The sequence below is a fragment of the Gymnodraco acuticeps genome, unplaced genomic scaffold (assembly GCF_902827175.1).
Source record: "Gymnodraco acuticeps unplaced genomic scaffold, fGymAcu1.1, whole genome shotgun sequence".
Taxonomy (NCBI): Eukaryota; Metazoa; Chordata; class Actinopteri; order Perciformes; family Bathydraconidae; genus Gymnodraco; species Gymnodraco acuticeps.
The window spans coordinates 267,656-294,749 of NW_022992269.1; the positions used below are offsets into that span (position 1 = coordinate 267,656).

A 27,094-nucleotide genomic window follows, 5' to 3' on the forward strand; every position below is an offset into this window, starting at 1 on the left:
GGACATCTACAATTAAATTATTTTCATATGGTATTTTAAATGCGTTTACCCACTAAAGTTTAAAAACTTTGTTCGTTTGCCTTCTGAATCTGTTCACCCAAATCCAGAAGCGAAACCAGAGAAAGGGAAAGTCGAGAGAAAGTTGGGATTTTCCCTGCAGTGCACAGGCAACATTTCGGGAAATCAAATCCTTAGTGAGCAGCACAGTTCAATGCAGCTTGGTCTGTACGGAAAGACACGCCCCCTGTGCGTAAAAAGGCAGGACCGAGGGCACGCAGCTCCAAGTCCCGTCCTCTGCTCTCACCTGAAGCAGCGGACACACACAGGTAGAGGAGCCGGAAGAACAGGTCGACTCGTCCCCATAGCACTGCTTTCCATAGTAACTTAAGGCGTTTCTGAAATCAAAACTCCGCCGTCTACTTTGTTATGTTTTAAAAACGCGATTTATTTATGAAAGTGCAGCGGCATCGGAGGAAACATGACAGAGCAAGGAAAGAAGTTGATTCTGATCGTGGTGGATATTCTGTGTGTCTTTGTTGGTGAGTGACTACCCTCCGGACAATATGGCTGAAAACATATGACTAGTTTCAGGCTGTGCAGCTCCTCTGGTCTGCGTTAGTAGGCCTATGCGATCTTTATTGGGTTAAATCAGAAAACAATGAATCGATACTTTAAAAAAACGATTATGAAACAATTGCATAACGCATGGGATTGCCCAACACAAACACAATTTATAGATGTTTGACAAACAATCCACTTCATTGTTTTATGAAGAAACTGCTGACATCTATATAAAAGGTGACTTGCACAATTTATTTTCTGCAAAAAGATGCATATTAGACTCGTGACTTATTAGTACTTAGTTATTGCAGTATAAATAAATGTTGTAACTCGGCATTGATCTCTATCTTGTTCAAACAAGCCACACATTGTTTCCCAACAGTGAGTGAGAATGTTGCTGTTGATTTCTGGCTGTCACTTGTTCTCTGAAATCATTTGGGTTCATATGGGACATGTTCTCCTATCTTTCATAGCTTTCCTATCTTGTTGTGACTTGTTTCTGGACTCCGGTGAAGACACAAAGACCTTTAACAGAAATGACACCTTCCAGCTGTTTGTGTCACATCTGCTCACATCCCGACACTTGGAGGCTGACAGAGGTTATAATTGAGATGATGAAATATGGAAGGGCATCAGAGATGATTATTTATTTTACAGATTTCCTTTAGATGTTTTTTGAAGGTGAAATATGGGGTTAAAATAGAACTTGCCTGCAGTTAAAACCATGTGAGGACAGCTACAAACGATATACTTTTGTGGATCCATCTGTTGACTGACAGGGAGGAATGATAATGACCACTCTGCTGTGAAACCCCCTCCTCACGCTAAGTGTATTTTCATGTGTGTGCAAATCCAAACTTCAAGTCCACTGTCTTGGGTCCATTTAGAGGGTTTTAAGCTTAAGGGATGAGCTTGGTTTAGGAAATGATTGGCTGGTACAAGGCGAGGTAGAGCTGTATAAGGCATGATGTGCTACTTTAATTAAGAAAACAAGTTGTGTTTTTCCCAGTTGGTGAGGACACAAATCTCCAATGCAAGTGATTGTTCAATCTAAAGTAATAGTTGTGAAATCATAGATGTGGTGATTAACGTTTTGTCAAACTAACATTCCTACAATTTCCTCGACTCACTCTTTATTAATCATCCCACAATTGCGATTTTTCAGGAATGTGAAAGTGTGTCACTCTTTGAGGTAGTTAGTCACCAGCCTTTATAAAGTGAAAGTATGATAAGTGGATCATTTTGGTCAGTGTCAGATGTGGTGTGAACATATATATATTTTCATTTATCATATTTCCTATAAATTCAATTCAGTAGACTTTCTTTCAGTTGAAACGATCAGATGAAAATCAGTACTACTGAACTCAAGATTATTTTTTCTTTGAAAGATATACCTCATTATGAGTACATGATCTTAGGGAAACACTTGATTTGTAATGTGACCAAATAAGAGCTTTGAAAAATAGTTTGATCGCAAGAAAATGAACTGGCAACCATCAACTTGCAGGCAAAAATGACACATATTTGATCATCTTATTCTTTTAAAAGTCTCAATTTAGAATCTAGTTTTAAGAAAAAAGTTTGATTTTATAACCTGGGGCTCTAGGAAACTTTGATGTACAGACGTGTTTAATCAAATACAGTGATTAGCTATTGCACAAGACCAAGGCTAATGCTTTGCCTGCTTGTGTTTTAGGTTTACAAGCTTCTTGTACAAAACAACACTTTATCACACATCATGTTTAAAATGTCTTTTTTTTAACTGTTGCATCTATTAGTAGGGCCATTCTACTCCCTTGTTGCTTTGTGTATGTTTTTATCATGATTGTGATTCCCCCTCATTTGAAAACATGGTGGGTGGGTGTGATAGATATGGCAGGAATGTGCTGAGATGGTAACTGATTCTGTCATTCTGTTTAGTGTGTTATTTCTCCCTCTTCCCCTCTGCAGTCAAACGGCCATCCTGCCATTATTCTTTATCACTGCACACACACACACACACTCACACACACACAGCAGAACATATTTTGTTACATTTCTATCGAGGCAGTAAATACATGTACTTTTATCAGAACAGACTGCTCTGTTCTTCCATTGTTTCACGTTTTCAAAGGCAATAACTCTAGCCAGGCTACTAAAGTTTGTGTAACATTTATCTTATCATTTAGTGTTTTCTTATGTTAGGATTACTTTAATTTTGGCAAAATAAGCATATTTTCTTTCTTTGGCATGACACAGATACCCCTTTCTCATGTCTGTGTAATGCAGGTCTGACTACAGCCAACAGTCGGTTATCTTAGCCTAGCATTAAGGCTGCAGACAGCTATCCTGGCAAAAGATCATCCAAAACATAACCCCCCCCCAAACTAAGTTTTGTTTTTACTTTATACACTTTGTTCGTTGTCCAAATTAACACAAAACATATGAAGTGTTACTTAGGGATCTATAGAGATGCTAGTAAGCAGATTTTGCTAACTTTTTAGAAAGCAACAAGCGAACTGTTTACCCTGTTTGTAGACTTTGTGCTAAGCTAACTGTCTCTAACTTTCTTTTTAAACACAATTATTCAGTTTAGAAAGACTTCCTGTTCCCACAAAGCTGAACAAATCTATCTGAAGAAGCAGTCTGAACTTTAACACTGGTTTAATGCTGATGGTCTCAGTTTTAATGGTGATTTTACATGATGGGATTCTGAAGAGCTGTTGCCTGTCAGCAAAACTAGCTGGTGATGAACTCAAGGTCACTGGATTCATAGTTTCCAATATTATTTTCATTTATATTTCGGTTCAGGTACTTTGATCTGTTCCAGAGTCTAATATTGATGCCAATAATATGCCATAAAACGCATTTTGTCCCAGTTTTGATCTCTACACCCAGTCTGGGATATGGGAGGTCAGCAACCGACTACAACTGAAAAGCAAATGGCAGTATTTCTGCAAATCACAAGACAATTGGATGATTTCACGACTCACTTCCACATCAGAGTTAACAGTCATGTTTATAAAAGGGAGCATAATATAAGATAGTACTTTATTGATCCCAATTTGGGAATCTCTTTAAGCATTAAGACGTTTTTCAGCATAATGTCAATTTCACCGCTTATATCTTTTGGATCAACCCATTGACAAAGTGTTTGAAAGCTTTCTAATATGATGTACTGTATCTTTGGCTAAAACAGGATGTTGGTTCAAGACAACTTGAGGTTAGAAAGTTAAACACTGCTTGCTTATATGATGACATGTAATTGAAAGTGGCAAAAAAATAGTTTAAAATGGAGTTGTTTCATATCGAGTGGTGTTATTAGTGTGCGATCTTTTACAAACTACCATTGGATCGTAGTTAAATAACATGGAAGTGGTGCTTGATTTTAACCTTTTATTTTGCACATAAATTAAAGACATTATTTATTAGGATAATTGTTTGTCTAGCCAGGCAATAGGAAACATGGCATAACAAGTTCCCATAGTGCCATAGTTTTGTTTTAATAAATCAGCATTACAAATACCATGAAACAGCAAATATCACAGAGCTAGTGTTTAACATGATTAAAATTACTAACTTATTAATAGAAATGGTGCACATTCATTTTCTGTCGATCTGTTAAGCATTGCAACTCTGTGGTCACCAATGACCTTCAATTGTTGTTGTTCAGGTGAGAATCAGCAGTCAGGAAATGAAACCGTTTTTATTTAGTGTTATAAATAAAGCCACACACGTTTTCGTAACGGAGCTGTTACGAAAACCGCTGTTATTTATGTGACAGTTTAACATTTTGCCACAAGTATCTGCTTCTGCCAAATAAGTGTCAAAGTCAAGTGGGAAGTGTTGACTTTTGCTTCCTGACGTTCCTGTGTGAAAATGTAAAAGAGATGCGGTGTGTGTGTGTCTCTTGTAAAACGCATCATTGTGTAGTTGAACGTATTAACCGTGGTGGTTTCAGAACATGTTTTCAGTAATGAAGTGGTTTCATGTGAAAGACGAGGTAAAAGTTCATTGTTCCTATTCACACACTTTCGAACAGTGAGTATGTTCAGATTATAGACATCTATAACATAATGCCAACTAAAAATTATTTACAACCACATTCCAACCTGCTTTAACCACAAAGTGACTTGATTAATATAATCATGGGACAAAAGAGACTTCTTAAACTAAGAACCAGGACATTTTGGAAAATGCTTCACCATTTTATTTTAAAATGACAGGATCTGGATGCACACCAACAATTGTATTACAACTTTAGAAACACATTTGACATTTCTGCCAACTGTAAACCGCACAAATGAATACATGTATACACTGCTCCTTTGTGTGACCATACATTCGTACCGAAGAACAATTCAAACACAAAAGTATTAAAGGGAAACCCCTAAAAAGCATAATAGGTCCTCTTTAACCGAATTCAGACCCAGTCTCCATTGTAATGGACATCACATGTTTTTGGTCTAAGACAATGACATATGAACAAGAAATGTCTATAAAGTTCAGTGTGATGTGAAACACTGCTTGTGAATCCCCGCTAGCTGCAGACTCACAGCCGTCTGTTGAGATTTGACCTCAAATAAATCCTCACCTTCCACATGGTGACCTGTTTCTGTTTCCTATCATGTTTGAGTTATGAGGATGAAGACTCATCTTGAGGGCTGAATAACAGGAACACTTCCCGCTGGGGTCAGGGGGAAGTTGTACTTGTGTCTGATCCCAAATTCCATCATGTTTATTTTCTCAAAGTGGAATCGGGGGTTTGCTCTTGCCAGAAGAGATTGTGAAAGCGTAAAACAATACTTTCCCTTCTTCCTTTTGTATCTCCCCTATGGACATTTTGTTAGGGAAGACAAACTGTGTGTGTGTGCGTGCCTCTTTAGAAAGAGAGAGGCTGGAACTCATTTCTACATTGCTTGCAGCTGTAAACGTCCATCGAGGAGAAGACACTCAACAGCTACATGTGAAATGTCAGAGTAGGATGACACAAGCTGGGAAAAGCACTAGATGTGCCCAAAACATTTTTCTTTTTCAGTAGTTCTCAACAAGCAAATGTCATCCAGTCAAAGATTCACTTTGAGGTTCGTCATACGGTTTTGGAAATTTCAATTCAGTTAACAAAGGAAATTACAGATGCAAGGAAAGTAACAAAGTCTTACACAGATTGAGAATATCTTCTACAAGATCAAAATGTCTTTAAAGGGGCCCTATTATGTTCATTTTCAGGGTCATATTTGTATTGTGTGTCTCTACTGTGACATGTTTCCATACTTTAATTTTCAAAAAGCTCTTTTTTGATTGGTTAGCTGGCCGGCTCTGTTGTGATTATTCAACTGCTTAGATATGTACCCCCTTTAGCATATCACTTATAGTGTGTCGAATCGCTGGCCAATAGAAGTGTAAGGGTTACATAATGATGTCATAATGTTACTGAGATAAACAAAAGAGTCGGGGGGGGGGGGGGGGGGGGGGGGGGGGGGAGTGTGTGGGAGAGAAACACTTTGGGATTTTAGCCTTTGGAGACCATTTACATGCACATAAATCTGTATAACGCACAACAGGTAAGGGAACCCCCCCCACAAAAAAGCATGATAGGGCCCCTTTAATGTATGACAGTCATTGGGATATCTTGAATAACATTCATCCAGTCAACTTTGCACTTCGTTGGTGCCAGCAGCCCTTCTACAGTCAAACAATCAGTCTGTTTTGTACTATTGTTTATCAGAACGTTAATTGTTCCTAATCCTTCTTAGTTCGGCCACTGAGCAATAATAAACTGTACACATAGTTTCTGGTAAGATATCGCGTAGTAATTTTGGGGAATTAACCTCCTGACAGTCCCCCTCAGCTCGACCTGGCCCCCAGGAGGGGAGGCCCCCCCCAGCACAGGCCTATAAAAACATACCAGGTCTTCTGTAATAATAGATACAGTCGGATAATACCCTCCATGGGCTCGGCTCCCAGAGGCTGTTGGAGCATGTTTGATACGAAGTGAAATCGACTTCCTCACTGATTCTGTTGTTGAATCAGCTCAGCGGTGGTTGCTCTCTGTGTGTGTGTGTAAGGTCATTACCCAACTTTGTCCTCTCACATCCCCACCCTGGCAGCAGTTAGCCACCAGAGACTTGTCAAACAAGCAGCAGCCTCTTATCTAAATGTTATCCTTGCACCCTGCAGAATAAACAATGGTGGGCCTCACTTCAAAGAGAAGCTGGGAGCGTGCTCGCCCTGCTGGAATAATTAACTCCGAGATGTAAAGAGCAAGGGAAGGGCCTTTCATGAAAATAAATGATCTTCAATGAGGAAACTGCTTGTCATCAAATACCATTAGTGTCACTCAGAAAACAAATATGACATATTAGGCAGTTCCTTAGCGGTGTGTAGTGATCTAAACTAAGGGCATTCTACTATATACTGAGACAGTCAGTGGAAACCCAATAAAGCAATATCATAGGTGTTGGTGTATTTTAACTTCAAGCAAGAAAGCTCTCACTCTTACTTTTACGGGTATGCTATTAGATTTTTTCCTGATTTCCAATTGTTTTACTTCTTCTTTTGGTTTTAAGTACTTGAAGTGTTTTACATCAAACTGGTAATATGCAACTTTGCAACTTTCCCCCTTCAAGTGTTTCCAAGTGGTTTTATTCTTGGAGCAGATGTCGCAAAGATAACCAAATCACTTTCTGTTTTCATCAAAGCCTAGCAACCAACGACAACACAGGACTATGGTGGCCAAATTGGCCACTTAATCATTTAGATTTAGCCACTTTTAGGACATGCTTAGCCAAATTTTACTGAACATGAATGCACAATGTCATCCCCAATATGCAATTGAGCATATGACATTATCTGGCAACTTTTAGCGACTACAGGAGCTATCGCTTTCCATGTTGGGAAATAGTTGGCAACACTGGACAGGACACACATTTTGTTTTCCACAGAAACTTCAATTGTTCCACCTCGCTGGTTGACGTACTTCCTTTGTGCCATAAATCGAGCATTAGCTTTCCCAGGAGATTTACCCAATGGCAGACAGAAAATCTATCGAAAGCAGGGTTAACTAACTAATTCAGCAATTTACTTTGAAATGATGAGTTAAAGCAATACAAGAACTTAATTTGCCACTTTAATATTCTTGTGTGAAGCAGCAGGTAGACAACAGAAAACACTGTGAATGTTCCCAGCTGACAGGCTGCCACAGTGTGTCGGACCCCAGACTTAATTCTCCTGGCCTGTACCCATTCACATTTGGACTCATGACATCATGTTGGAATTACCTTCCCAAAATCACCCGTCGTGAACATATTTTCTTTTCTATGTTTGTGTGTCTTCATGGGGTCTCATTTAATCCTGCCTGCCACACACTGGAGGAAGGAAGCTCTGTGTTTTCGGAGAGCCACTCTTATGGCATTGCCCGGTGAATATACAGTAAAACTCCTGCTTGCAAAAACAAACAATCCTCGCTCTCATTAACTGCAGCAGTTCAGTGACAGGCTCTTTAAAAACAGGAAAAGAGGTTCCTGACATCAATCCTGTAGATTCCACTATTGTTCCTGCTCAGATTTAAGAGACAGTTTTATGTGTTTCTGCTTCTGTTGTGCATCATTAAACTCAGTCTTTTGTTTACACTTTCAGAAAAACAAGAACATTTAACAAGGGTACACACACTATTTGTTAGTTCAGACTATTAAAAACATGCACTTCTTTTATAGACCCCATTTGTATCTGTCAGTGAGCATATGGTGCTCTTTGTATGAGTGTGTGTGTCTCGGTCCACTCCTCAGCTCCCAGGACCAGTGTTGTGTAAACGGTGCCCCAGTGTCACTGTCAAAGGTCATGGCTTTCCTCTCCCCATGTTTCCATGGTGACACTCCGAAGAGTGACCGCGGCCCGTAGAGGTGAAGTTGTTGCCACTGAGCTCAAGAGATGACAAATGAATGGACTTGGCAGAGTGGGACCTTCTGCCCAAAGCTGAAGGATTCATCTATCGGTGTGTTTTTAGCTGTTTCCTGAGCTCACTCGTCAACATAGTGATACACAGTGGCTCTCAAAGATTGAAGCATCAAGGTCTCTGAAAGTTTTTTTTAATCATCATGGGACATCATTTTAAAAGCTCAAGTGTACTCGCATAATTTACAATGACTTTCTTTATGAAGTGTGTATGACACTTTACATGACATGCTAAACCATGGCATTTGTAATTATTTGTTAAGCATACTATAAACTGACTTTTTGCCAATTTGATGGATGGATGAATATTATGGCATACTATAGCTTATTTGGATATTTTTTGTTAAAGTTATTTGCATGATTGAAATCGTTTCAGTGTTAGCAACAGGGCTTTTCACTTGAAATATTTTTCTTTAAATCATCTGTCATGTTATGCTTGTGATCCACTTGTTTGTACATTTTAACTAGTCATCACACATATATACCATGATTGTCTGTAAAAAAACTGCTTTGGTGAATGTCCATGCTCTCTGATGCCCTGTACTTCAACATTAAGACAGTTTGATGTGGTCATTGTATAATTTGAATGTCCTTTTTTCTTTAGCAGTCGAGTGGATTTCATCCTTATATTGAAGTTGTCTTTTCTTCCTGCAGCGGCTCTTCCCTCAGCCATCCTGACACTGAGGTTCATTCCATACCAAAGAGGAATCTACTGCGATGATAAGAGCATCAGCTATCCCTACAGGAGAGACACAATCTCCCATGGAGCCATGGCGGCCGTCACCATCACCTGCTCCATCGTTATAGTTAGTCCCAAAGTTTTGTTAAACAGTAATATAAACACATTTGACCTAACATCGTTCCCTAATTTAAGTGAAAAACTTTAATTTTGTCTCTTTTCTCTGCACAGATCACCACTGGAGAGGCCTACCTTGTGCACACAAAGCGCCTGCACTCAAACTCCCAGTTCAACCAGTACCTGTCAGCTCTTTACAAGGTGGTCGGCACCTTCCTGTTTGGAGCATCAGTCAGCCAATCACTGACCGACATGGCCAAGTTCATTATAGGTCGCCCTCGTCCGAACTTCCTGTCTGTGTGCGCCCCGGTCAGCTGTAACGGCTACATGCTGCAGATCAACTGCACCGGCTACCATCGCAATGTGACTGAGTCCAGGTGACCATACACACCTTTTATTATGGAGAGAAGTTTGATATAGTTTAAAGGGGTCACCTATTATGCAAAATCGACTTTCATGTCTCTTATACATCAACATGTGTCCCCTCTGTGTAAAGAGATTCTGAAAGTTTCAGGAAAACATATTCACTCTCTTTTTGTCCTGATCCATTTATATAAAAACCTGTCTGAAAATGAGCTGATCAGATTTTGGCCACTTTATGATGTCATAACGATTTGTTTGGCTTGTGTAACCATTAGCCAATCACCAACCAAGGTAACCCCCCACCCTATCACCTGAATCTCCTCCTAGAGCACCATTGTGTTCTTTGTAACCAAATATCTCTCAGAGGGGCGTGGGGAGGGGCTCCTTATTTTCATCTAAAGCAGGGGTGGGGAATCTCCGGCCCCCGGGCTGTATACGGCCCGCGAGACCATTTGGTGTGGCCCTCGAGGTAATTTATAAACACACACGCAAAAAAGAAAAAAATTAAAGAAATCTAGACCGCAAAATAATTAAACAAGTGAGTGCCTGTTTTTCCTGGCCACGGTCAGGGTCCTTGAACACAACACAAGCCTAACGTGTCATCACGTGGTATGTCTGACAGGGGTGTACTTCTGACGGGGAGCACCAGAACGCCGCTCCGGCACTTCCAAAAATTGCAGTACCCATAAGGAGCCGTACACATGCTGCAGTTTTTGCGTGTCTGTGTTTTAGTTGTAAGCCCAGTGGCGATCTGTTCATCTGTCATACTGATCATACAGTCAATAACTTTGTTGTTATTAGTATCTGGTTTGCTAGCTATGCTAACGAATATAAGAAGCTTTTTCTACAACCAGTGAGGTAAAGGCACATCTTTATATGATCATTATAGTTATAAAAAAATAAGAGAATAAAGCAAACGGGTATAAAATACTATATGACAGTAAAAAAAGTTGTTATTAATAAACAAGAATACAGTTTGAAAGGGGAGTGATTTGTAAAATATCCATAAAGAAAAAGAAAATCTGTTTACAGTTCTGTTTCATATGGGTGTTGAGAGATGTATCCATAGATTTCTTAATGTTGTTCTCAAAGTGCACCAGATTGATGCTTTTAACTTCAACATTTAAAAAAAAATCTTCCCGGACCCCCCTAGAGGAGGTTAGGTCCCCCCACTTAAATCATGTTCACATGGATAGGAGTCTAAATACATTTGCACACATCTTGTGTCCATATCTTTCTGTTTGGGTGGTCATGCCACAACCGTGCATGTGCGTGCGTGCGTGCATGCATGCATGCATGCGTGAGTCATGGCAAGATATCTGGATTAAGAGGTTGGTTTTTCTTTGCACAGCATGAAAGAAAGGTGAAATGAGTGGGCTGTGATTTTAGTATTTTTAAGCAGAGGTCAATCATTTGTATGGCCCTCGGAGGATGTTGAAAACATTGAAATGGCCCTTGAGAGGAAGGTTCCCCACCCCTGATCTAAAGTAACGGACAGAAAATCAGCACTTTTGAAACAGAGGGGATTATGGGATGCTACAATGCATAATCTATTTGGTGTTTCGAGACATGTTTTGTATATATCCGAGACCCATCATATATTGATGAAAAACAGTGTAATAGGGGACCTTTAATTCAAGTTTCTGATGGCTCATATTTGAACTGGTAACCAAAACAAATGAAGGCTTTCAACCCATACACAAATATTGTCTTAACACTTTGCTTTTGGCAGGGTGGTATAATATGATGTAGACATTAGCCATGCAATAAAATGATACGTTTATTTTTATGGTGTTAAGGACAAAGGATATTGATATATGCAAATCGCACATTACATTTCTTATAAGAGCTTGTGTTGTTTGAAAAAGACATGTACACCTCAAAATACTAATACATAGTACTTGAATACTCAAAGCAATTTTATAAAAATCACTGAAAAAAACAGGTGAATTGTGTTCATGAGTTGTTTCTGTTTTGTTCCTCAGGTTGTCGTTCTACTCCGGCCACTCGTCCTTCGGGATGTACTGCATGCTCTTCCTGTCGGTGGGTGTGTCTTTGTCATTGTTTGTGAGACTCTCTGTCGCTATCTGTGAAATGTCTGTTTTACCAGAAACACACAAGTGACTCAAAACAGGAGGGGGGGGTGTCAACACAGACGTTTGTAAACACCTTTGTTTAATGACAACACTTACAATGGCCGGAAGATGAAGGATTCAACCGTTTAATCCCTGTTAGGGTTTATGAGGGAGTGACTGGAGGTCATTTTATATACGGTTCTGTACCTGACCTCTGACCTCTCTATGGAGGCTGGCTAACGGGGGAAAAGATAATCAAATCTCTGCTTCAGGGAAAACATAAAATTATCATAAGTAGGAGAAGAGCACATTTTCAGTGTATGAAATACCTTTTTTCACAAAAACAAATCATAAAAATGTTATGGTATAGTTTTTGTGCCATAAAATGTCATTGTATAGTATGTCTAAAAATCTATACATTAATAAAAATATATAAGTCATAGCATGTCACAAAAAAAACGTCATATAGTAAGTATGTCATTGAAAATAAAAAAATGTAAATAAACGTTTCTTAATGTTTATTAAAGGTCATAGTATAGCATGTCTTAAGTCCAAATAAATAGTTTGTCAAAAACAAAAGAGCCATGCTAATGTCATGAAAACAAAAAATAGTATGTCATAGTATGTCAAATGAAAAAAATCATGTATAATGGTTTAAAGAAACTTTTATTTAAATGTAATACTATAGTCTATCATATAGAATTCCTTGTAAAATAGGTCATAACGATTCAAACAAATAGTATGTAAAGAAAGTTGAATTATGTTAAAAAAAAAATCAATTGTATAGTGTGTATATAATAACACACAAGTTTAAAAATGGTTGTACCATAGTGTCACAAAAACATAAAAAAATCATAGTGTTGTAGGTCAAATAGGTACATTTAATATTTTTGAAGTTGTACTTCTTAGTAAAATGTATTTGTTGGTGTATTTTTTCAATTATAGACCTAAGCCACCTTTTAAACGATATTTTGTTTGTGTGTGTGCAGCTCTACGTCCAGGCCCGGATGCAGGGGAAGTGGACACGCCTCGTTCGACCCACAATCCAGTTCTTCCTGCTGCTGTTCTCTTTCTACGTCGGATACACGCGCGTGTCTGACTTCAAACATCACTGGAGTGATGTTCTGGTGGGGCTGCTGCAGGGAGCCCTCATCGCCGTGCTCACTGTGAGTACAACAACATGTCTCTGTGACGTCTGGACTGAAAGACAGATTTTAAAATACAAAATGGTTGCAGTTGTTTTAAAGCCCCCCCATGTGCAGGATGTTTATTTGATTATAGTGAATTACATTGTATGGTCAGAAAACTCAAAATGTCATGGCTTATTTTGGTAAACTCAAAGCATCCAAAAGTTTCTAGTTTACTCACAGAAAGTTGCACCATAATCACAACAAAGTATTATCGACGACGATTTCCGATTTTAAATACATAATGGGAAAAACCGAAATGGTGTACAAGTTTATGAAAAATATATGCATCAACTTCCATCAATTACCAGTGCCATCATCATTGTATTATTTGCGAAAGATTGCCTAGGCACTCCATTTAAGAGAATAACTGGTATGTAATATATTAAAGAAATTCTATACACACATTTCCTGCTATAGAGGTATATAGAGGTACAAATGCTGATTTCTTGCTTCTTTTGTGTAAAGTGGGACAGGTTTTGTTAACTTAATGTAGCATCATTTTTAGTAAAACGCAGACCTTGAAACTAGAAAAAACATGTATTAATCTATAAACAAAATAGAAACACCTGCAAACAATAAATACTTTAACTGTTGGTGAAGACTCGAGTGTTGGTTTTAAATTGGACTCTATTAAAATCAAATGTCATTCTATGCAACCCCCCAACAATATGCAACCAAAGATAGACTTAAAGGTCACCTATTATGCAAAATCCACTTTTTCATGTATTTTATACATCAACATGTGTCCCCTATGTGGAAAGAGACTCTGAAAGTTTCAGGAAAAAAGATTATCTCTCTTTTTGTCCTGATCCATTTATATAAAAACCTGTCTGAAAATGAGCTGATCAAATTTTGGCCACTTTATGATGTCATAACGATTTTTTGGCTTGTGTAACCATTAGCCAATCACCAACCAAGGTAACCCCCCCCCCCCCCCCACACACATCTTATCACCTGAATCTCCTCTTAGAGCACCATTGTGTTCTTTTTAACCAAATATCTCTCAGAGGGCGTGGGGAGTGGCTCCTTATTGTCATTTAAAGTAACAGACAGAGAATCAGCACTTTTGAAACAGAGGGGATTATGGGATGCTGCAATGATCTGTTTGGTATTTCGAGCCAAACACTTCAGAGACATGTTTTGTATATACAGTGGGGCAAAAAAGTATTTAGTCATCCACCAATTGTGCAAGTTCTCCCACTTAAAAAGATGAGAGGCCTGTAATTTTCATCCTAGGTACACTTCAACTATGAGAGACAGAATGGGGGGAAAGAATCCAGGAGATCACATTGTAGGATTTTTAATGAATGAATTGCTAAATTCCTCGGTAAAATAAGTATTTGGTCACCTACAAACAAACAAGATTTCTGGCTCTCACAGACCTGTAACTTCTTCTTTAAGAGCCTCCTCTGTCCTCCACTTGTTAACTGTATTAATGGCACCTGTTTGAACTCGTTATCAGTATAAAAGACACCTGTCCACAACCTCAAACAGTCACACTCCAAACTCCACTATGGCCAAGACCAAAGAGCGGTCAAAGGACACCAGAAACAAAATTGTAGACCTGCACCAGGCTGGGAAGACTGAATCTGCATTAGGTGCAGCTTGGTGTGAAGAAATCAACTGTGGGAGCAATTATTAGAAAATGGAAGACATACAAGACCACTGATAATCTCCCTCGATCTGGGGCTCCACGCAAGATCTCACCCCGTGGGGTCAAAATGATCACAAGAACGGTGAGCAAAAATCCCAGAACCACACGGGGGGGCCTAGTCAATGACCTGCAGAGAGCTGGGACCAAAGTAACAAAGGCTACCATCAGTAACACACTACGCCGCAAGGGACTCAAATCCTGCAGTGCCAGACGTGTCCCCCTGCTTAAGCCAGTACATGTCCAGGCCCGTCTGAAGTTTGCTAGAGAGCATTTAGATGATCCAGAAGAGGATTGGGAGCATGTCATATGATTAGATGAAACCAAAATAGAACTTTTTGGTAAAAACTCAACTAGACGTGTTTGGAGGAGAAAGAATGCTGAGTTGCATCCAAAGAACACCATACCTACTGTGAAACATGGGGGTGGAAACATCATGCTTTGGGGCTGTTTTTCTGCAAAGGGACCAGGACGACTGATCCGTGTAAAGGAAAGAATGAATGGGGCCATGTATCATGAGATTTTGAGTGACAACCTCCTTCCATCAGCAAGGGCATTGAAGATGAAACGTGGCTGGGTCTTTCAGCATGACAATGATCCCAAACACACCGCCCGGGCAACGAAGGAGTGGCTTCGAAAGAAGCATTTCAAGGTCCTGGAGTGGCCTAGCCAGTCTCCAGATCTCAACCCCATAGAAAATCTTTGGAGGGAGTTGAAAGTCTGTGTTGCCCAGCGACAGCCCCAAAACATCACTGCTCTAGAGGAGATCTGCATGGAGGAATGGGCCAAAATACCAGCAACAGTGTGTGAAAACCTTGTGAAGACTTACAGAAAACGTTTGACCTCTGTCATTGCCAACAAAGGGTATATAACAAAGTATTGAGATGAACTTTTGTTATTGACCAAATACTTATTTTCCACCATAATTTGCAAATAAATTCTTTAAAAATCAGACAATGTGATTTTCTGAATTTTTTTTTTTTCTCATTCTGTCTCTCATAGTTGAGGTATACCTACGATGAAAATTACAGGCCTCATCTTTTTAAGTGGGAGAACTTGCACAATTGGTGGCTGACTAAATACTTTTTTGCCCCACTGTATCTGAGACCTATAATATATTGATGAAAAACAGTATTATAGGGGACCTTTAAGTTGAGTCAACATCTCTGTGACTGTGGATGTATTACAGGACTGGGAGCAGCAAAGTTGTTATGAGTTTTAGCAGCTAAAACCTCAGCTCATCCTATACTCTGGCATTGATTCCTCTTCTGTCCTTTCAGGTCCGATATGTGTCCGACTTCTTCAAGCAGCGAGCGCCCCCCTGCACACACACAGACACGGCGGAGATCGAACATCTTGAGCGTAAACCGAGCCCCCAGCCTCCCGACCCTCAGCACGGAAACCACTACAACTACACCGGACCTGTATGAGCCCCTCACAGCAGCTCCTCTTACTAACCTGGGCCTTCAACCTCTCCCACAGCAGCTCCATTATCCACGGACCTGTGACTTACCCACAATGCAGTAACCACTAGACAGGAATCCAGACTTGCTCCACTCGGCGACAGCTTCCCGACTATTTTACAGCTTTGAAAACTCAAGAGATTCCCTAAACCTGTTGGAACAGCAGCGCCACTGTCTGTGTCTGTCACTTAGGGCGTGTGCTGTGGAAATATGTGATTGATTGTGTTGTTCTGTTTGACGGTGTGCAATGATATATATTGTTGTTTTTAATTCTGTGTTGCATTTATGAGGAGAGTTATTAGAAGTTGATGCTGTGAGTTAAACCGAAAAGTGAGCAAAGACTGCGAAAGAGATCTGTCAATTTCAAAAGCACCAGCCGAAGACTTTTCTGTCCTTCAGAAAAAAACCTTGAGATGAGAATTGTATTTTAACTACACTGGAGCTAGATTATATCTGCCTGTCTCTATATTTGTACCGTCTTTTAGAAGATAAGCCTGTGTAATGGACTGTTTTAACTAAATACCTGATTATGTATTACTAACATTTTTATTATGTGTATTACTACTGTATCTAATAAACTGTGTAGCTTTTTAAGAATGGCTTACCACTGCTTTGCTGTGACGTTATAACACAACTTTTAGAGCTGGCAACTTGATTTATTTTCTTTATAGAGACTAACTTCACGTAAATAATTGGAAAAGGACAGACAAAACAAATGAAGACGTTACTCGGGAATACTCATCTGATAAACCATATTTTCTCTTGAACCTCAATACAACCACAATTTCAAGTCAAACTGGACATCTTCCTTACATTTATATAATATGTGTAATCTATTAAACATAATGTAATCATTTATTTTCCTCAGCCTGTCGGATGTTTTATGTAATTCTTTGCCATAAATGTTAGCCAGCATGACGTCTACGAGTGCTTACTTCAACTACAAGAAAAAAGACATTTCAAAAGAGTCTTTGTGGTGAGCAAGGGAAGGTTTTGTTTAGCTCTTCTCTGCTGTGTTCTTGTTGAAAATAAGTGTACATAACACCCTGACGCAGGGTTCGTGTCTGGACCTGCAGCTGAGGGCTGTGGGATTCCTCAGAGGCGCAGGAAGGAATGGGGCTGCTGGGCCACGTCAGAGGTGTTTTCACTTTAATTGCTTCCAAGTTAACACACTTGCTAGATCAGAGTGCTGTGAATATATATTTTAAATTGTAAGTGTATCTTCTCTGAGAGATTATTATTTCAAAACCATGCCAAAAGGGTCAGTTTTACCTCTACTTCCATTTAGTCGTGTAGATAGTTGGAGTTGTAATCACCTTTGGAGTTATCCGCCTCCAACTCAACACAATGGTCACATCAATGAGAAAGAAACCACGGTTACACTGGATCATCAACACGACTTGCTGATGCTACACCAATAAAAGAAAAAACAATCAAATACTTATTTTAAATAACAATATCACTGTTAAAACCTTTGTCCACCAGAGGGAACTGACATGTTTATCTGTCAACTGAGATACTTCCTGCTTAGTCCTTAAAAACGCTTTATAATGTTTTCTTAGTGTGCTTCAGGACAGCAAGTGGACATGTGTGTAGGGTTTAGTGTGTGTACCATAGGTGTGTATGCTTTGTGTGACTGTGCGTAAGCGTGCATTCCTTAGACTTGAATAACCAAACACAGAATAGTAAGCGAATATCAAAATAGTGAGTTTGTATTGCTATAAAGTAACATTTATAGTTCATAAATATGAATATCCAGTAAATCATTTCTAGATATTTTCAATTATTTTTGACACACTGTTAATCTACACTTGTTTCTAGAAAAAAATGTATCTGCCGTTTTAGTTTTTCACATTTTTTTTTTTTTTTCCTTGCGAACAGAGGTTGTGTCTCTTCTTCCTTACCCTCTGTCATGGGATCGTACATACATCACCTCAAAATGGATACACTCAATGTATATCATCTAGTTGCAGAGGAGTTGACTATCAGTTTAGACTAACAGTTTATCAGAAGCTACATTTCATGAGTAAGCCTCAATAAGTCATTAAAATAATTTGGATGTTCTTTAATGTTTCCTTTTTGTCCTTTAGACTTCTTCTATTCTCCCCATAGACACCGACCAGAGACAAAGGACCACTCTCAATCACATCTTTTATTTGTAAGGCACCAGAGAAGCTTCCTTACTGCTAAAAGGTTGATTCATTCTCATTAGAGTACACAGTTGCTTGTTTACATCTTTGTATTTTTTTTTTTTGCCCCAGGTATCTTAAAATGAGACCGTGTTCATAAACACATTAAACTGTTTTTTCGTTTGCAGAAAAGAAAAAGAGATACATTTACAAACCTAGAAAACAATGTTAAGTGTTACTGCCTACTGAGAGAATGGGGGAGGAAGAACGACATGGTATACAACATTGTGCCTCTCTTTAACTGTAGGCTTGTAATGCACACATACAACACCAAAGTCTTCCATGATACACACACGTTAAAAAGCAGCTTTGAAACATACAAAAATGCTTTAAAAAATATGTATATTGATATATTCATATGTATACAAATTGGCCCTTCACAGCAAAAACAAACACACATACCATTCATATGTCTAAGTTTTGCCAAAGGAGGTTTTCTACAGAGGGAGTGCAACTGATGTGTTCTCGCACTCCATATATTAAGGTCGAATCTCCAGGGAGGGAAAATCATCAGCTCCCAAACACTAGCACAGACAGGAAGGAGAAAAATAAAGAACACTGAGCCACAACTTGAGTGCCTTTCAAAATAAAATACAGGAGAAAAGTTCTAGCCGACCTCAGACGTTACGGGGTGAAGTGTCAAAGCTCTGGAAGCATTACAGGAGAATAACAGCTCGAACATAGTGAACCTGGACCTCTTTAAAAACATGTGTCCTGTGAATGTTACCCCATTGTACTGATGATCAATGAGAGAGCACTGCTGCCCTCTGCTGCACTAAATATGAACCTTACCATTCCTCAAAACCTCAGCTGTCCCAATTCCATACTACTGACAGTGAATACTAGACTGTTTAACAGTTAGTACACAAAGAAAATCAATATATTTCATAGTTTTATACTTACGAAAAACAAACAAATAGTGCTCCATTGTAGGTCAACCACTGCATTTGGAAATGAACATGAAAATGTATTTTCCCAAACAAATTCTAAGATGTTATTGGATCTTTCTTATTGCCAATAGCTTACATGTATCCAGCTGTGGGCAAACGTTCCGCATTTCTTCTGGCATTGCATTATGGGGGATAAGAGTCCATCAACAGCACTATACAGAAATCAGTAAATATATCTTAAGACCGTATTTGAAAGAGTTCTTATAAAGACTTAATAAGGACTGGTAGGGTTATTATTAGGAATGGTAAATGTTATCAACGTGCAATGCTTTAAAAGTTGATGCCAGGAATTGTGGGGCTTCATTTTCTTCTTTCTTTTCAAAAAGTTTAGAAAGGAAAGGAAATAACTTTTCTGAGCAATAAAATAATTAGAGCAGCTCTTTTTAAGGATGCTAGTTAAGATACTTACGGGTTGTTTCACTTCGTAATAGAAACTCCAAAGCAACAAAACCTTTGATAGCACCATGGTGATACTCCTTCAAATAATCAATGACATTGATAGAGAAGCAATTGTTGGACCATATATATATATATATTTTTTTTTTTTTAGTGTGGCCTAATCTTTATAATGTGGGGTGGTTGCAATGGTAACTTAATAAAATGTTGGTATATAATGTGCATGGCACCATTATGTGTAGCCCAAACATCGTCATTTAAGTCGACCCAACATGGCAGTCAAGTCTTATTAGGGGCTGTATTTAAGTAAAGATTCAGTATACTCCAGCCCAGTGTACTTTATAGAATATGCATGTAGTATGGATTTGGGAAAATGCTCTTAATATAAATCCAGCTTGAGTTATTTTGCAACAGGAACAATAAGTTGGTTACCAGGACAAATTCTGACTGTGAAAATCTCATTTAATACGCTGTTTTCAGAGGGAACGCTTGTTTGAGTTGCTTACAGAGCTTTAGCAAACTCACCCCGGACACATTCTTCATTAAAACAATGCAAAAATTAAAAAAAGGGGGGAGGATGTTCCCCTGACAATCACACACAAGTTAAACAAGACAGGAAAAGACAGGTGCTTGATACAGTCTCAGTATCAACTGAAGTGCTCTCCTAACTTACAGAAGTACAGTACTCGTAAGTATTTTACGACTCTCTGGTTCTGAAGTTTAGATCCTGTTCAAGTTTGTCTTGGTCCGTTAAAGAGTGGACCAGCACGGGGGGGGGGAGCAGGAGCAGGGGGCGGTGTGAGGACAATACAAAAGGTGCTTTAAGAAAAAAACTAAGTTAAATTAAACAAATGTTTTCTTCTCTCCAATCACATTCACCCAAGCACACAGACACATTGTAATGTCTAATTAGCCTGTCTTTCACTTCACGAAAACCACATGTCAAAATAAAGTCAACTTTTTTTTAGAACTTTAATTCTTGTCATTTGAGTCATGGTCCGTGCCTTGTAGCGTGCGCAGCAGCGGCAGCAGCAGCAGCTAGGCCTGACACATTAGCCCCCAAGATGGGTATACTACCATTTGTACAAAAACTTGAATGGAATAAAAGCCCATTTATTGGGGATTGAGGTACAGAGCTAAGGTAATGCATCCAGTGGTTGGTCGTATGAAAATGCAATAAATGGTGATAAGTCAGGTCGTTCATGCTTGAAGGGTTTGAAAGCAAATGTCCCTTTGAAAACATCCCATTAGACTAAGATTCAATTTGGCTCCAAGTACATCAATGAATGGTATGACTCTCCACACAGCTCGACATTTTTCTTTTGGGAAAAAGGGAAATGGAGCTGCACGTTATGAGTGAAGGGACAGCGACAGAGGAAACTGAGAGGTCATTAAACTGCTTACTGTGACTGGCAGACGGCCCAGTAAGAAATCTAAGGGACAGCGGAGGACATGATCAAAAAGCACGGGATCTGATAACAAAAAGAGTTAAGAAATAGAAACCAGTGAGAGGCAGATCTGTGTAAGGGACAATGCTGTTAGCTTTCATCCTCAGCTCTCACTCCAAATGGGAAAACATTTACCTTGGTTAAGCCTCACAACCGTGGCTCACACTTAAAAAAGCATCTATTTAAAGTCTAGAAGCCTGAACTGAGTCTATTACCACTAAATAATAAGAACATTTAACTCTCACTCTCAGCCATTCAGCAGTTTTCGTTCTCTGCACATCCAAAAGTCTGTCCTCTTTGCTCGTCATCATCCCTGCAGTGACTCTTCTACATCAACACTCAGCAGCCAGACTTACATCAATCTCCATTTACAGTTACACCTTTCAATTTTTTATTTTTTTTGTTTGTAGACACTTCACCCCACAACAGCCCCCTCCAAACCTCCTCGTCGGCACTAGTCTGATTTGTCCCCGTCCTCCCCTCGGCTCGCTCTCTCCGCAGCTTCCCGGGCCTTGTCCTCCTTCACCGCCTGGGCCTGGCCGTGGGAGTAGTTGGCCAGGATGGAGGAGAGGGAGAGCAGGCCGGAGCTGGAGGAGACGGCGGGCAGTGAGGGGGGGGTGAGGCCCAGGGGCATCGGGGCCACAGGTAAGGCCAGGCCCTGCAGCTGGGACAGGTGCTGCACCTGGAGCTGTTGCTGGAGACACAGGCACGGTACAGACGTGTAAGTGAGTTGCTAATAATGCAGAAAAATGATAGGGTTTCCATTCCGTATATATATATATATATATATATATATATATATATATATATATATATATATATATATATATCGCATACTGAGAACCATTTCTGCAAAAACCCTACCCCTCTAAAGCAGCTCAGCTCTTTAACTCGTAAATACTACACCTTGTACTTTTCAGAGCAATTTGTCATATTCTTATTCAAAGTACTTTTTTGTATATTAATGTTTCTTTTAACACTTTAAAAAAAACAAATAATAGTTTTATATTTGCTCCTATTTTACATGTTGTATTCCTCTTACTGTATTTATGTATGCATCATTATAACACAAGCCACACTTGCATTTGTAAACCTCATGTTTGCATGATTTTTTCCCATTCAAATGTATAATTATTTGATGATTTCAATAACTTTTGTCATTTGAATCTTGAGGTAACTTTGCCGTCTTGACAATGACTGGCTTTATATATGGTTTATTTCATGTTTGGCATGAGCCACGATTCCCCCATCCTCTATAGCCGCTTGCAGGGAGAAAGAAGCTCACCCGTATAATGGAGTTCATCTCAGGGGGCGTGACTTGCTTGGCTCTATCGATGGCGCCCATGACTTGCTGTTGATGCTGAAACAAAGACATCACATGGTCATGCACAACTAAACATGCAACTACAGGAACACGGCAGAAAACCTAAAAGGGTAACTTTGTTTTTATGTCCAAGTGACCGATGGGAAAAACATTTGGGTCATTGTCAGTGTTGACCAGAAGAGCTTGTTTTGTAACTTAAAAAAGGCATAAAAGCACACCGAGAAATATTCAGGAAAATGTGTGTCATTACCTCTTGTGACAGGTAAGGCAGCACCTGAGCACAGATTCCATTCAGTCTCTTAACTATTTCAGCCTGAAAAGAAAAAAGGGAAGTTGAAAAAGGTCAGACCATCAAACTATTGGATCTAAGCTACAATAAAGAAGTATAAATCGTAGGGGGAAATTGTTACCTGTTTGTGCATTTCAATATTCAGCCCGTAGGACATTTCATAGTACTACAAAAACAAAGGAGAAAAAGACACACATTATAATAAACTTGAGCTTTAATCTTAATGTACATTATCAACACAGAACCAGAATGCTTCTATATAAAGTACAAAAGGGCAGACAAATGCATACTTTTTTTTATAGGCACAGTTCATGTATTATTCAATGTGGATTATGGAATAATATGTGTAGTTGTCATGAGGTTTGTAACTGATCATTGGCTATGACAGAAGCTTCAAAAACATGTATCAGTTACTGATCATGTGATGAGTGAAGACGAGGAAGCCCCTCAGTGTAACTCGATCTGTCATTATGTATGACTGAACTAATAATCAGCCACGACATAGACATTCCTGCCTCCATGTCTATGCTTATACTGCAAACTGTACTTTAGTCGGGAATATTAGAGGAGATGAGATTAAACAAAGCCACATGTCACTGACAAGGATTATTAGGAAACGTACCATAATATAGTGACGCTGCATCTCTGACTTTTCAGAAGCCAGTTTATCACACTCCAACTTCAAACTGCAAATAACGAACACAAGTATTAAACAAAGGTTAGTGTAAAGGCAAATCTGTCCTGTGATAAGTAAACAGTAAAGATAACAGTAAACTAAGATGACCTCTGGCTTGCTTCGGCTTCATGTTTGGTCATCATATTTCCCACAAGATAACAATGTCTATCAAATGTAATTACTTCTTGGTGAGGCTCCCAATACTACTAATAATGTGCCTCTAAAATCAATTGTGATTGACGGGATTAGAACATTATTTTTGGGCTGATGCAACAAATCTGCTCTTGTTCCTAATTCCAAAGACATATCTAAGGTAGAGCAGCTGACGTGCGAATAACAACAGTTTTAAGATTTACACTCGTAGAAAAAGACAAACAATAGCTTCAAAAGGTAGACCAAGGCAACAAGACAATGAACTCTGCAGAGGCAGAAATGCTGGCTTAAAGGGAACTAAAACTGAAGTGACTTGCATTTGGCATAATAATAAACTCCTGAAGTTCAATGAAGTTAGGCTATGGCAGTGTTCGCTGCATACCTGTGGTACTGTGCTTGGAGGAACTGGAACTCATCCTTGATGCGGTCGCAGGAGTCAGAAGTGGTGAACTTGAGAGGTTGACTGGACTGACCGGATGCCTGGAGAACAGAACATGATCAGCCTTCACACAGACATACATTCATTCATTCAAACTGAGCCCTGCATCCAGGTACATGCACTCAGTCTAAAGCGAAGATGCATTGATACTGATTTCAGGCGGACTCAAACAGCTGGATTGGGGATCGATGACAATGGGGCAGATATATCTAATTAAATGCTTGGTTTGAATTCTGTCTACGATATACTGTGGTTTCAATTCCTTCTTACGGTTTCACCAATTGGTGGATCCATCCCGAGTCTGAAACATTACATTTGGATGGTTAAATAGTTGCCGGACAATTTAGAAATAAAGGAATTACAGAAGACCTTTACCGTTTCTGGTTAAGTATGTTTGACCTCTGAGATTAACCCTTTGAGAGGATAGTTAAAATGAAGGTCAGCCTACACTGGGCTTCATGTCTGAGTGCAAGTGTAAAGTATAAATTGAGACTTAGAACACTGCACTTAAATTTGACATCAAATTGTAACCCAGCATCCGTCTTTAAAATACCACGGTACAAAGCATGTTAAAGCCAACAGAGTGCGTTGATTGAGGAAATGTGTTTAAAGAAGGAAGATTAAAACGTGCTACTGCTGACCATATGTGAGACGTATTAAGGGGCTGCATTAGAAGTCGGGTTATGTATAGACTACAATTAAACCATCAATCCAAAGCTGTAATCCTGGGGTTTACCCAGTTCCCTAAACCTCATTACTCTCTAAATAAGTGGCACAAGAGCAAGAGGTTTCCAGTGGGATTATGGGACTGGACCGAGAGGACGGAGTCACCCTGTAGACAGTGCACGAGTGTACTGCGTTTTAGAAGCACACACATATAGCATGAAGTATGAACAATTGATTTTACATTTTAGATTGTAAAAAAGTAGCATATATTCACACTAAGAAGTTGGAGTTTTTAGCATCTTGGCTTGAAAATGTGCACAAAAGATAAAGCAATAGTGCATAATATTGTTCATTGTTGATCAGCGATTACGATTATTTGTTTTTAGTTCTGGAATTCATCAACTGAAAATTGCTCAGCAACTAATGTAGTAATCATTTGAGTCTTTTTCCAAAAACAGGATTTTCTGCTTTTCTTTGTTTTAAGTCAATTGTAAACTGGATATATTGAGATGTTTGCCTGATGGTACCTTGGAAGAGGTCTCCTTGGACTTTGGAAAACTATGATAGGAATGTATCACTATTATATGCTCAACTATGTTGCGTTTAGGAGTTTCTTATGTATGCACATATTAACTGACTTGTTTATAGTTTGAAAGTCACATTGTTGTTGACAAGAGACCGCTAAATTCAGTTTGTTGGCATGAATTTGTCGTTACTTCTTAGACTGTTTTAATCAACATATTAAATGTTTTGCCTGCAGCCTTTTTTAGCATTGATAAGCCATTGTTTTTGTTTAATTTAGCCTCAAATTCAACCCTTACAAGACCCTTTAAGCTCACTTACAGACACAAATATTACTTGAAATTCGTACATTTATGAAGTTTTAATAAAATACTTTGGAGATCAAATGTTCCATCCGATGCACACCAAGTTATTTCGTCAAAGCCGTTAATAATGTTGTATAAGGACATTTGAATCATCCTCATATTTATGCTACATGGTTTGTTGACAGTAGAAACACTAATGTTAGCAAACCAATGCAACATATCGCCCCTCACTTCCTCTCCAAGCCATGAACTCAAATGAGCTGTTTTGACTAAAAGCCAGAGGTGGAAGAAGTACTCAGATATTGTACTTAAGTTAAAGTAGAAGTACCACAAAGTAGGAATACTCTGTTACAAATACAAGTCCTGCAATCAAAATGTTACTGAAGTAAAAGTAATCTCAGTATATATATTATATTTTTAGATTATAATTATTACGTTAATGAGTTTATCAAAGCTGCTGCTAGTTTAAATGACTGTGTACTGCATTGCATCTACAGCTTGTGAATTGTACTCCAGGTGTCTTATTAAAGTGCTGTTTATATTTCACCTCATTAATCCATATAAAGTAACTAAAGGTACAAAATAAATGTAGTGGAGTAACAGCACACTATTTACCTCTGAATTGTAGTGAGGTAGAAGTATAAAGTAGCTTTAAATTGAAATACTAAGGTAAAGTACAAGTACCTCAACATTGTACTGAAGAACAATACTTGAGTAAATGTGCTTGGTTACTTTACACCACTGCTAACAGCTAGCTAACGGCAGAATGTGTATGCAGTCAAAAACAGGAAATAAAGTGCTACACCAGTATTACATATTAATGTAAAAGTACTATTTGCTATCTCTGCTTTTAATATTACGGTGCTAACGTCGTGAGGAGATGCAGAGAGGCTTTGTGAAGCTGACAGCTACTAACAGCACAGCTAGTATCAGCTGTCGGTTGCTATAGCTAGCCGTTAGCTCGTGTTGCTAGGTTGTTTAGTGTCCGACCGGGACAAGTTCAACCGGCCAACTTACCGAGTGCCTTGATTGAGGAAACATCATGTCAGCAGTGTGTTTCGCCTTTTTCCCTTTGGTCTTATCGAATCACCGGGCTAGCTGGCTAAGCTAACAGGTCCCCAGATATTATTAAATGATTGGAGACGCTATTCGCACTTTGTACTCTGTCATCGTTTAAAATAACGTTAGCTAACGTCAAAGCAGCGGGAGCCAAAGATCGTTTTCTTGTCTTTACAGTCGGTAAAAGAACCGCTGCTTCCGACGATTAATATGCTAACAAAAAATAAAAAGGTCTTCAAAGGAACATCAGGTTTTTTTGGAATAACGTTAACGTTACACCTCCCCGGGGAAACCCTGGATGTTGACACATGAGCTCCCGACTTTCCTCTGCTTTGAAGAGAAGAGCAGCATCGGAGAACAAACCGATCCGCGGAGGAGCGGGCGCCTCGTGCGACACAGCGCGGAACTGAAGCCTCGTGCCGGTGTTATGCCGTAGATTGAAGCCTTGCCGTAGATTGAAGCCCTGTTCGCGGGGACGCGCAAAGGTGACGTCATCGCCTGTATTGAGTTTTTGCCGTTTTTTCACCCTTTTCTAAGCTTTTTTCTCTCTTTTGAATGATATATCAGATTAAACAGCAAACGGCTGAATAAATAATGTGCATACAATTGCGAGGAGGCTCGTTTTAAGGACACGTTTTTCAGATCTG

At 39.2% G+C, this 27,094-nt stretch overlaps 2 protein-coding genes across 2 annotated transcripts; one reads left to right on the forward strand and one right to left on the reverse strand.

Annotated features, from left to right (window-relative positions):
* Positions 1 to 244: 244 nt before the first annotated feature.
* On the forward strand, positions 245 to 16,946 carry plpp2a (phospholipid phosphatase 2a). The gene is made up of 6 exons (XM_034207255.1): positions 245 to 539; positions 9,148 to 9,299; positions 9,404 to 9,666; positions 11,638 to 11,695; positions 12,717 to 12,893; positions 15,849 to 16,946. Exons 1-6 carry the CDS (start codon positions 479 to 481, stop codon positions 15,996 to 15,998), a joined length of 861 nt encoding a protein of 286 aa, XP_034063146.1. The 5' UTR covers positions 245 to 478; the 3' UTR covers positions 15,999 to 16,946.
* A 1,219-nt stretch (positions 16,947 to 18,165) lies between these two features.
* LOC117540522 (TLE family member 5-like) lies at positions 18,166 to 26,843 on the reverse strand. The gene is made up of 7 exons (XM_034207256.1): positions 26,406 to 26,843; positions 23,839 to 23,936; positions 23,250 to 23,313; positions 22,749 to 22,793; positions 22,589 to 22,651; positions 22,300 to 22,374; positions 18,166 to 21,708 (listed from the first exon to the last, which is right to left on the reverse strand). The coding sequence occupies exons 1-7, from the start codon at positions 26,430 to 26,432 to the stop codon at positions 21,469 to 21,471; spliced, it is 612 nt and encodes a 203-aa protein (XP_034063147.1). The 5' UTR covers positions 26,433 to 26,843; the 3' UTR covers positions 18,166 to 21,468.
* Positions 26,844 to 27,094: the final 251 nt, after the last annotated feature.

Coding starts and splice junctions, on each gene's coding strand:
- plpp2a (XM_034207255.1), top strand. CDS start 479: ATGACAGAGCAAGGAAAGAAGTTGATTCTGATCGTGGTGGATATTCTG. Junction 9,667..11,637: donor CGCAATGTGACTGAGTCCAG/GTGACCATACAC, acceptor TTTGTTCCTCAG/GTTGTCGTTCTACTCCGGCC. Junction 12,894..15,848: donor CCCTCATCGCCGTGCTCACT/GTGAGTACAACA, acceptor CTGTCCTTTCAG/GTCCGATATGTGTCCGACTT.
- LOC117540522 (XM_034207256.1), bottom strand. CDS start 26,432: ATGATGTTTCCTCAATCAAGGCACTCG. Junction 22,794..23,249: donor TGCAGCGTCACTATATTATG/GTACGTTTCCTA, acceptor TTGTTTTTGTAG/TACTATGAAATGTCCTACGG. Junction 21,709..22,299: donor AGATGAACTCCATTATACGG/GTGAGCTTCTTT, acceptor CTGTGTCTCCAG/CAACAGCTCCAGGTGCAGCA.